Source organism: Cornus florida, unplaced genomic scaffold (genome assembly GCF_030987335.1).
Source record: "Cornus florida cultivar Cherokee Brave unplaced genomic scaffold, ASM3098733v1 CherokeeBrave_3.0.0_Hap2_Chr11, whole genome shotgun sequence".
Taxonomy (NCBI): Eukaryota; Viridiplantae; Streptophyta; class Magnoliopsida; order Cornales; family Cornaceae; genus Cornus; species Cornus florida.
In genome coordinates, this window is record NW_026775581.1 from 68,972,424 (window position 1) to 68,984,637 (window position 12,214).

A 12,214-nucleotide genomic window follows, 5' to 3' on the forward strand; every position below is an offset into this window, starting at 1 on the left:
CTCGTAATACAGTGCAAGTTTTTATTCACATGAACTCAATTATTGAAATAATTTCATGGGGTCCAATTCCTTACTTCCCAAAGGTGAGATGAGAGTTTTTGCCATTAAGCTACAGGAGTTTGAGATATTATGTCCGGTGCTTTAGAAATCAGAATTTATTCATCGGTAACATTAACTAATATATATATATATATGCAGACACATATTACTATTTCTCTTGATCACAATACAACTAAGATAAAGAATTACATGCATGGACTACACTACATATGTATTTTATACATGTAGAAAAATACAAACCAAAGCCTCTTGACTTCATGTCCTTAGAGTGATAGAAAATGTTTTGCAAAGAAGCCATGACAGAAATATTGAAATGATGGTAATCTTGGTAGGCATCCTTCCTTTATCAAACCTGAAGACCATGGCTTCATAAACTGGCCAGCAATTCAACACCACAAAACCAGCTATAAACATTTGCACAAACAATCCATCCAACTCTCCTCCCCTCATGAAAACTTCCGAAAACCCCATTAGGAATGCCACTAAATTGATTGCTGCTGCCATTGCCAACGGCACGAACATCGGCGACGAGACCCCGAACTCAAATCTCCCTTCATCATACCTCTTGCTTTGTTGGTCGTCGACTACTTTGCTGGTCACATTGAATCCATGTGTGACAATGCCCAAGGTCTTGGTTAAGTATTCGATTGTTCCAAATAAGAAAGATGAGAGTCCCCTTATCATCCACATCCTCTGATCACTCCACCACCTTAGTGTGCTACTTTGTGCTAGAATAAACTCCAGGTAGTCTTGTCCATAAGCCCCCAAAAATAGAAACAAATACAAGAAAAACCATTGTTCTGAGACCTGTGATACATTTTTATAGTTTTTAATCAAAAGAAAATTATAAACACTGTCAATGTGATAAATTGGATAATCATTTTTTCCCCCTCTTGGCATGTTTTTTTGTTTGAGTCAGTTTTTGTTTGGAAAAAACTCTCACATAAAACTTTAACGCGGCTATTTTAAAATTTCAACTCAAATACCGTTTTTTCCATAATGTGACTATTTTAAAATTCTTTTAACTCAAGCACAATTCTTTCTATAACCTTATTATTTATTTTTATCAGAATGCTTTTATAAGAATTCTATAATAAATTAATTTTTACAAAATCTAGAACAAAATTTTCATTTGAAATTTTGAATATAAACAAAGATTGATAATTTTTTTTATCAATTTTGCCCCCACCCCAAGATCCCCTGGGCATGTTGGAGGTTCATTTACATGCCTAATTTTTGGGCTATCAGTGATCGAACCCAGATCTTCCTCCGTGCCATTTAGATCACCTATGCAAAAACTTCATATTGTTTATGCACTGTTTATGCAATCTAAACAACTTTTTCATGTATATATCGCATTGCGACGTAGTGCGTTGCACTAGCAATCTACTATTGACCCCTTTGTTTTGAGCTTCACTATATATATATATATATATTTCATTGCACACAACAATTCAATTAGTGAGTCCAGTTACATACCTTGGGGAAGATGACGAGTCCATTGAGGAGAGCTAGCTGAGGGAGGAAAGCATATATAGTGATTGGAATGCACCAAATGGGCGAGAGAACATAGTGTGTATAACAAAGACTCATTAGAGGTCCCATAGCATGAGCACCAAAGATCATAGGACTGTATTTGGAGAAGGCCACCTCAAGGAGGCCAACATTCCACCTCTTGTTCTGGTTCAGCGCATCATTGAGGGAAATCGGTGCATCGCCCCAAAATGCTGCTCTTTCAGGTTGACAGAACACTGCCTTCCATCCCTCACACATTAGCAGATACCCCGTAAAGAAGTCCTCCACTAGAGAGCCATACCTAAAGCCCATCTGCACATTCTACAACCAGTTATATATGTTTTCATCAACAATGCATGTGCCCGGACGTTATTCTGACCTAGAGGTCACTAGTTTCAAAACCGAAAACAACCTTTTCATATAAAGGTAAGACTGCAAACATTGATGTACCCTCTACATACATCTGGATAATGACGCTCTTACTGTATATGTGTACACATACTACATACAGGCACATCTGACCCTCCACAAATTTTGCAATAGCAGGAGCCTAGTGCACTCTAGACTAGCCCTCTATATATGTACCCTTCCTAGCAGTTTTTGTTAACGTGACCAACACCGGGTAATGACGCCTTTTCTATATATGTACACATTTGAAACATTAGAACAATAACGAGCTAGCTAAATTACCTTGTAACCCCAATTGGTGTGGTTCTCATAACTGCAATCTGCTACATGGTGTGCCAATGCCAAGATTTCATGGGCATGAATGGGCTTGTTGACAATATGGTCCGGGAACAATTCCGGGATTTCTGGAGTGACAAGTGAGGTAGATATAGGGCCTCCAAAGAAAGCTCGGCGAGAGAAGAAGCATCCTGTTCCAGCATAATCCGGGCCTGCCAGCCCATCCATCCCGGGCGGACTGATGTGCATTGCACGCTTATACTCACAGGCATAGATGTCAGCCTTGTTCAGTCCACGAAACCTCTGGGGAAACTGCATGTACCCTAATGTGGTCCGAATTGCAGGGTCACAGAAGTAACACAGCACCCTATGAGGCGTTAGGGGATCGTTGGAGTACATATCACAATCCAAATTCAGTATAATAGGTGCATTGGTCATGATTCCCGATACTCGAAGCTTCAAATTAATTATAAAACACAATAATTATACATGACATTCAAAAAAAAAAAAAAAAAAGAGGTGTGACACTGAGTTTGCTTACCAGGACATTAAGGGCACCAGCCTTAAAATTATGTGAAGACATCCGGTTTTTCTCTCTTGATATGTATACAAGATTTGGCATTGAATGGCTTGTGATGTCTCTGTCTTTGCCATTTTCCGTCAGAACCTACTTGCATAGTAGTCATTAGTTGCAACAAGCAAACTGTGAGTGTCTTGTGTTAAAAATAATTAATGCCATGTTCATTCATGTATATGTTCATTCATGCATCTATTATTGTACATGTATCAAGTGGATACATGTATCAAGAGTGTACATGTATCAAGTGTGTGCATGTATCATGTGTGTGGTTGAGATTGTCTTGAAAAGTTCAAAGGTCTATGGGAGAATAGTATATATAGGGTAATGTATTTATTGTTAAGATATGAACACAACAAAGAATTCAATTCAATAGAATATTTGTTTCTCTCCTCTCTTCACTTAGAAATTATTTAGTTGGTTGAAACTATAACCAACATAAGTGGTATCAGAGCTTAATTTCGATCAAGAGCAAACTGGGCGTGAAGCTTATTGACGGGAAAACAAACCCCGAAGAAGATCTATCGTGATGGCGACTACAGGCAGTCAAAACCAAGGTGCCCATCAATCAGCACTTCCCATTTTTGATGGGGAAAATTATGATTTTTGGTATGTGAAGATGATGACCATTTTTCTCTCATATGATTTATGGGATTATGTTGAAGATGAGTATGATGAACTGGAGGATACAACAACTTTGACGAATGCCCAAAGACAACAATTGAAAGATCATAAGAAGAAAGATGCAAAAGCTTTAGGCTTGATTCAACAAGGAGTTGCTGATACAATCTTTCCTAGAATTATCAATGCTTCTAAAGCAAAGGAGGCATGGGATATTCTCGAGAAGGAGTATAGAGGTAGCACGAAGGTAAGAACTGTAAAACTCCAATCTTTGAGAAGAGATTTTGAAAATATGAAAATGAAAGAAATGGAGTTGTTGAAAGATTATTTTTCTAAACTTATGGAGGTGGTAAATCAAATGAAGACCTATGGGGAAGATATTTCTAATCAAAGAACTGTTGAAAAAATTCTGATTAGTTTGCCGGAAAAATATGACTCTATTGTTGCTGTTATTGAAGAGACTAAAGAGCTTGAAAACTTGAGTGTTGAAGAATTGATGGGTTCCATAAAAGCATTTGAGCAAAGGTTGAGTAGGCGCTCCGAAAAGACAATTGAAAGTGCTTTTCAATCCAAGCTCAATGTTAGTTCCAAAAATCAAGAAAAATACCCATCAAGTTTTGATCGATCCAAAGGTGAATCTTCTAGAGGTGGAAGACACGGAAGAGGAAGAGGAAGAAATTCAAGAGGAAGAGGAAGAAATAATTTTGAGAGAAGTGGAAATATAAAGTCCACTCAACAAAATTGTGGAATTTGCAAGAGAAGTAGCCATGTTGACAAAGATTGTTGGTTTCGGGGACAACCTTAATGTTTCAATTGCAAGAAATTTGGACATGTTCAAAAAGATTGCCAGTTGAAAACAAATCAGCAAGCTAATTTTTCCGAAGAGCAAGAAGGTGAAACGAGCATGTTTTATGCTTGTCACTCGACATCGGAACAAAATGATAATGTGTGGTTTCTTGATATTGGGTGTAGTAACCACATGACCGGAGATAAAAACATATTCTTGGAGATTGATTCTTCATCCAATTCTCAAGTGAGGATGGGAAACGGTGCCTTAGTCCAAGCAAAAGGAAAAGGTACTATTGCCATAGAGACAAAAAAAGGAAGAAAGCATATTCGGGATGTGTTACTTGTTCCGGATTTGGAGCAAAATTTGTTAAATGTTGGACAGCTTGTAGAGCATGGGTACTCCATTCATTTTGATGAGGACTCTTGCAAAATTATGACAAGGGAGGACAAAATCATATTGTAGCAAAAATCAAGATGGGCAAAAATAGAAGCTTTCCTTTCACTTTTTCATGTTAAAAAAACATGGCCTTGAAGATGGATGTTGTTGATGAGTCTTGGCTTTGGCATAGAAGACTTGGCCATTTGAATTTCCAAAGCTTAAAGAATTTACAACAAAATAGCATGGTGTATGGGTTGCCAACAATATAAGAAGTTAAAGAAGTTTGTGAAGGTTGTGCTCTTGGCAAGCATCACCGAGAGTCATTTCCGAAAGAGAAGGCATGGAGGGCTAAAGCACCATTGGAGCTTGTTCATACCGATGTGTGTGGACCGATGACAACACCAACTCAAGCGGGTAACAAGTATTTTATTATTTTCGTTGATGATTTTTCAAGAATGACACGGATTTATTTCACGAGACAAAAATCAGATGTGTTCTCTATTTTCAAAAAATTTCAATAGCTTGTTGAAAGGCAAAATGGCCATCTTATCAAAGTGTTAAGAAGTGATAGAGGTGGAGAATACAACTCAAATGAGTTTAAAAAGTTTTGTGAAGATATTGGCTTGGAGAGACAATTAACGGTTGGGTACACTCCACAACAAAATGGAGTGGCAGAAAGGAAAAATAGAACAATCATTGAGATGGGAAAATCAATGCTTCATGAGAAGGGGCTACTTAAATCATTTTGGGGTGAAGCCGTGTATACGGCTATTTACTTGATGAATAGGAGTCCAACAAAAGCGATGGAAAATAAAACTCCATTTGAAGCATGGAGTGGAAGGAAGCCATCATTGAAACACTTGAAAGTTTTTGGGTGTATTTGTTTTGCTTATGTTCCAAGAGAAGTGAGGCACAAACTTGATGAAGCTAGTGAAAAATACATCTTTGTGGGTTATAGCTCAAAATCAAAGGGCTATAGACTCTTTAATTTGAAGAAGAATAAATTGATTATTTGTAGAGATATTTTCTTTAACGAGAAGGCTGCTTAGGATTGGAAAGAGAAGAAACTTCAAGATTAAATCCCCATTTTCAATGAAGAATCAGGAAATCAAGAAAATGAAAATGAAGATTTTCTTGAAGTTCCACAAGAAATGTCTCCCGTATCTTGCTTACAATCAATCCCAACTTCTCCATCAAACTCAAATTCCTCATCTCCAAGTTCAACTCCAAGAAGAATGAAAAGTCTTAGTGATGTGTATGCAAGTTGCAATTTTTGTGTTGTTGAACCGAAGAACTTTGAAGAAGCAATTAAACAAGAGGCATGGAAGAAAGCTATGTAAGATGAAATTTATGTGATTGAGAAGAACAAGACTTGGGAGTTAGTAGAGAAGCCGGAAGACAAAGATGTGATTGGTGTGAAATGGATTTTTAAAACAAAATTCAATCCGGATGGCTCCATTCAAAAGAATAAAGCAAGACTTGTAACAAAAGGGTATTCACAACAGCCCGGAATTGATTTTCAAGAAACTTTTTCACCCGTGGCTCGTCTTGACACAATTAGAGCACTCATTGCCTTGGCGGCTCAAAATGGTTGGTCCTTGTATCAACTTAATGTAAAATCAGCCTTCTTGAATGGTATTTTGAAAGAGGATGTCTATGTAGAAAAACCTCAAGGCTTTGTTGCAAAAGGAGAAGAAGAGAAAGTTTACAAATTAAAGAAGGCTTTGTATGGCCTAAAACAAGCACCCCGGGTATGGTATAGTGAGATTGATTCTTACTTCATCAAAAAAGGCTTTCAAAGGAGCAAAAGTGAGCCAACCTTGTACTACAAGACACAAGGTAAAACTGGGATTCTTATTGTTTCTCTTTATGTTGATGATTTGGTATTTACCGGAAATGATAAAAAAATGATTGATGATTTTAAAAGAGAGATGATGAAAAAATATGAAATGAGTGATTTAGGTTTGTTGCATTACTTCTTGGGCATTGAAATTTATCAAAAAGAAGGAGGAGTTTTTATTTGTCAAAAGAAGTATGCAAAAACTCTTCTTGAAAAATTCAAAATGTTGAATTGCAAATCCGTTTGCACTCCCTTGGTTGTGAATGAAAAATTGATGAAAGAAGATGAAAGTAAAGAAGCGGATGCATCTCTCTATAGAAGCTTGGTTGGAAGTCTATTATATTTGACATCTTCAAGACCCGACATCATGTATGCTACAAGCTTATTATCTCGGTTTATGCACAATCCAAGTCAAATTCATGTTGGGGCTGCAAAGAGGGTATTGAGATATATACAAGGTACACTTGATTTTGGTATCTTGTATGAGAAAAATGTTGATGCAAAGTTGTTTGGTTTTTGTGATAGTGATTGGGCCGGATTTGTTGATGATATGAGAAGTACTTCCGGTTATGCATTCTCTCTTGGTTCAGGTGTATTTTCATGGGCATCTAAAAAGCAAGAAACGGTTGCGCAATCTTCTACCGAGGCTGAGTATATTTCAGCATCAATGGCAGCGTCACAAGCAATATGGCTAAGGAGAATTTTTGAAGATGTTGGTGAGAAGCAAAGGGAAGCTACTCCAATTTTATGTGACAACAAATCCGCAATTGCTATGACAAAGAATCCTATTTTCCATAGTCGCACAAGACACATTGCAATCAAGCATCACTTCATTAGAGAAGCCGTGGAGAATGAAGAGATTCAACTCAAGTATTGTAAGACAGAAGACCAAGTTGTGGACATTTTTACCAAAGCACTTCCAAAAAATAAGTTTGAATACTTTAGAGAATTGTTGGGTGTCACAACATGGCATTAAGGGGGGTGTGTTAAAAATAATTAATGCCATGTTCATTCATGTATATGTTCATTCATGCATCTATTATTGTACATGTATCAAGTGGATACATGTATCAAGAGTGTACATGTATCAAGTGTGTGCATGTATCATGTGTGTGGTTGAGATTGTCTTGAAAAGTTCAAAGGTCTATGGGAGAATAGTATATATAGGGTAATGTATTTGTTGTTAAGATATGAACACAACAAAGAATTCAATTCAATACAATATTTGTTTCTCTCCTCTCTTCATTTAGAAATTATTTAGTTAGTTGAAACTATAGCCAACATCTTGTGACAAAATTTGTGTGTGAAAAGACAACTTTATGCAGGTTAGATGTGTTTTTAGTGATTTGCATGCTAAAAGGCTTGTTTCGGAACATTTGACAAGAAGGGATATTGGAAAAATTGGATTGGATTGGAGTTGTGAACCTGAATTACAGTGGGATGATGTTGATGAGTGAAACCCTCCGACCATTTCTTGAAAGATTCGTGTTCTTGTTCGCCATTGATGTGCTCATCCTCAACCTTTCCTCTGTCAACAACATTCTGTACTTTTACCTTCATGCTTTCATACATCATCTGTAATATGATCAAGACATATCCGTAGTTGATTAATGTAGGATATGTCATAAGCATAATAGGATCAGATTAATCTTAGATAAATTATGTGAAACTGAGTTTGGCGATTTGATCTGGTGGAGTACGTGAGTGTCATAAGCAAGTTTGTATTTCTGTTCATTTTGTCTCCAGATCATATCCTTGCAAGACCAAGTAATCTTATTGACTAAATATCTATTGCAGTGTATATGTTTCATCTTGGTGAATAAAGTCCAAAATATACAATGCAAAAAAATATATATATACATATATATATATATATATATATATATATATATATATATATATTTCTCAGGGCAGGTGTATCGGTCTCACAACACACACAAAGACAGGAGTGCGATTTGAAAGCAAAACCTCAACGAACTTACCTCCTCAATCCCTATACCAACGCGCCTATGCCCCTAGGGGCATGCAAACTAATAACGGCACTAAAATTTCATTGTGGTGTATAACTAATTAGTCTTGCTCTTTATCCCTTGCAACCTTTCTCATTTCTCTTCTCAATCTCTGCTTCCTGTCTCACAAACCATTCTCTCTTGATTGCTCGATTTTCTTGTTTGCTGATTTATGTAACACAAAAAATTAAGAAAGAGATCATTGTTTAGATTAATGATAAGAACTGAGAAAAAATCTTCTATCTCTAGTCTTCTTCTAAAATTTTCTTAATTATGGACAAATTCGGGAGCCAAGAGTGGAAGTACAAAAGTCACTACCTAATCCAACTGGTGTAGAACGCATCTACACAGTTGAGAGGTTGGACGTCACTAGCTTTTTCAGAACTCAAAGGCCTAATTCTACAAGTGCTTCTAAAACGCGCTTGTAAATTGACAGACCAATGGATTGCTGATTTGGAGTCTTTAAAATTCACTTTGATGGTGAAGAATATGATATATATATATATATATATATATATATATATATATATATATATGGGCCTATGGCAGTGATTGAAAAGGAAAGAGAGAGAAACATACCAAACACTATAGGTACCTATCAATTATTTACTGGAAAAAAAAAAAAAAAAAAAAAAAAAAAGGTACCTATCAGTGGCATATGCACCCTTGGATTTTTGTTGGGTGTGACAACTACAGACAGTGTTGGACCCAATATATAAATTGTATTATAACTAAGGATGCATACAAAACACGCACAAGAACCCACGCCACTACTTTATTCAAACGCAGGGAAGAAAATGGAGTGCCTCCATTTCTGACTTTACCATTTTATATCTTCTTCATACATAGAATGCAAATCCAACTAAACGTGTCGATAGATTTTTCTCTTTTATTTATTTATTTGTGTGTAAATTATGATTTTTTTTTTTCCTCTTTCAAAGATAAAAAAATATTAAAATCTAGTAGATAAGGGATCTCTTGAATAAATTCGGACCTCCAAATTTAAAAACACTCAAATTGAAATAATATGTGTCATTAGTTCAAAATGAAAAACTCTTTTACGTGACCGTGACCGGCAGGAATGCCTTCATTATGATTGATGAATCATCATCCTCTACTATGTGACTTTCAGACACTATTGAAACTCAATAACGAAGGTACATAGGAAAACAATTAATTAAACACACACAACTATTAAGCCTATTACCTTCATATTTTCAGTGTTAGAGTAGTTGGATCTGAAATAAGCATCTGGAGACCTCTCTATGATGTTGTTTTCCTTACAGAAAGGTAACCAGTGTCTTCCAAACTTAGCAGCCTCCATCAAAGCAAAGAGAGTCAACTCAGAGCCTCCATCGTCCGAGACATAGACCGAAAGCTTCTCTGCCGGATAATCATAAGCCATCACTGATAAGGCCGTGTTCACTACACTCATGGGTGGCTCTTTGTATGGATCTGCAGTGCATATAAACACGTCCAACCCCGGAAAATCTTTCTTGCTGGTGAGTACTCTGTCCAGGTTTTCCGGGTACTCCTGACGGTGGATTGGACGCATGCGAAAAGACTGCGTTGTAAACCACATCAACCCTAGGAGGAGATCGGAGAAGAAAAGGGAGATGGAGATGAAGGATGAGAGTAAGGTAGTGGAGTGGTGGATTTTGAGTACATGGTGATAGAAGAGTGTGAAGATGGCACACGTGTAAACTGCTGCAAACACACGGTTCACTGCCGTGGCGCGTGCGAAACTAAGCGTGTGAAGAGGAACTTTGGTGGTGGTTGTGGTTATACCCTCCATTTCTCTGTTGCTTAGCCTGCTACTACGATCACAGCATATATGATATATATATATCCAAGCTAGGTAAGGTTAATCAGTGTGTGTGTGTGTATATATATATATATAGGGAAAAGGCCAAATTAGTATCAAATACTAGTGTGGAGACTTTTGACTTACATATTAAATAAATACATGTTACAATTACGTGGATGGATCGACTAGAAAGATGTCTATATTTATTGAGTGCTAGAAGCCTAGAACATATACAAGAGGGCAAACCAAAATCTTGGCAGATAATTAACCGTCTAAGCTTTGTGAGTCGAACTCGAAAGGGTATGAAGCTCAATTACTGGGACCAACCAATTCAATCCCTCATTGTCATTCAATTGCCTCCTCTTCATGTAGAGGTTCCTGCTTCATTTCACTGTAGTAGTCTCTCTGTTCATTAGAGTTGGAGTTTTTCTAAGAGGTTGTGTTAGGATGGGATGATTTTCCTGAAATCTCAAAGTCATTCATCTCTATGGGTGGTTGGCTACGATGGTTGATGTTTCTGGCGGGGTGTTGTTTTAAGTGTTTTGACCGGTGGCCAACAAACTATTAAGATTTTTTCTCTCTTGTAATCTAGGATTGTACATATTGTATAGCTGTAGAATGAACTAATTGGTAGGTAATTAATTTTCCGATTCTTGTATAAATAGTTACCTAATTTGACTAGGTTTTATTCTATAAATTGTATCTATCCCCATCAATGAATAATATCGAAATACAATTTTTAATTCCCATATTTTTCCTCTGAATTGAAGATGGTATCAGAACCTACCGAACCGGCTTTGAATCTCCTTGAAACCTAGAAATCCAAGCCACTGTTCCACAACAAACATGAAACAACCAAACCTCTGTTGGACCAAGAAGGGGAGGTTGAATTGGTCCTAGGTAGTTTTGTGATACCCCTCGGATCCGAGACACGGGTTGATCAGGCCTAAACCAAAACCCGAGGGAAATATCAAACAATTAATATTTAAAACGAACATAGATTACAAAATGAATTAAGAAATAAATAAAAGCTGAATGAATTCTAAAATAAAAATCCTTTCAAATTAAATGCTTAGAAAAATCAATAATCCAAAACCTCCAATAGTTTAAACAACTTGGGAATCCATCTCTAGTGGACCCCTAATAAAAATCCAAACTGAAATGAAACTACTAAAAGAACCTCCAAAGTAAACCATGGAGAGAAGTCCTACGTCATCGGAAGAGTAAGTGATGGTCTCTGCTTAGCACGATCAGGTCTAAGACTGGAATTGGCGAAAACCTAAAAAATAGAAGTGGGTCAGGCTCACGAACAAGTTCTATCCTACTACAATCCAAGCAGAGACTCGATACACATATACATTATAACCAACTCAACAATAGCTATATAATCTGTATATATATATATATATATATATATATATATATCTACACTATGGGACTCTCACTGGACTATGATGAGGGTCTCAACCTGAGTAGAAGGCAACATGCAAAACGTACCTGAATGGGCATGACTACCTAAGCCTGACAGGGTATACCTCAACCAACATAGTCAGCTATGCATCCTACTACATATACGCTCCCTAACCGTTGACTCTGAGACTCAAACTCATATCGCGGTACCATAAAAATATATTTAAAGTCCTATCCTATCCATCCATAAGAAATCTAGTAAGCCATTCAACTTGTTCAGCTGCACTGACTTACACATCCATAGCAAGTAATCAAGTTAGTTACTCAACTTTGTTTCAGTTGATCTGACTTAAATATAAGTAGGATTTATTTTATAATTCATTCCCTTATTCTGTATAGGTAGGATGTAGTATTTTGAAACTAATCCGTCTCTAGTATGCCACCGTCCCATACTGGTGCATACAATCCATCCATCCAGTAGTTGATAATACAGATAATGAATGTAAATACCAACTAATCCACA

The 12,214-nt window shown here is 36.8% G+C and overlaps 1 protein-coding gene across 2 annotated transcripts; it reads right to left on the reverse strand.

Moving 5' to 3' along the window:
- Nucleotides 1–238: 238 nt before the first annotated feature.
- Nucleotides 239–10,396, reverse strand: LOC132285313 (cellulose synthase-like protein G3). 2 transcript variants are annotated; one of them, XM_059787480.1, is made up of 6 exons: nucleotides 9,682–10,392; nucleotides 7,891–8,040; nucleotides 2,801–2,926; nucleotides 2,266–2,715; nucleotides 1,540–1,887; nucleotides 239–867 (listed from the first exon to the last, which is right to left on the reverse strand). In XM_059787480.1, the coding sequence occupies exons 1-6, from the start codon at nucleotides 10,267–10,269 to the stop codon at nucleotides 316–318; spliced, it is 2,214 nt and encodes a 737-aa protein (XP_059643463.1). In that variant the 5' UTR covers nucleotides 10,270–10,392; the 3' UTR covers nucleotides 239–315. The 2 variants fall into 2 exon arrangements, with proteins under 2 accessions (XP_059643463.1, XP_059643464.1); XM_059787481.1 differs by lacking the exon at nucleotides 7,891–8,040 and having other exon boundaries at nucleotides 9,682–10,396.
- Between the last annotated feature and the right edge of the window lie 1,818 nt (nucleotides 10,397–12,214).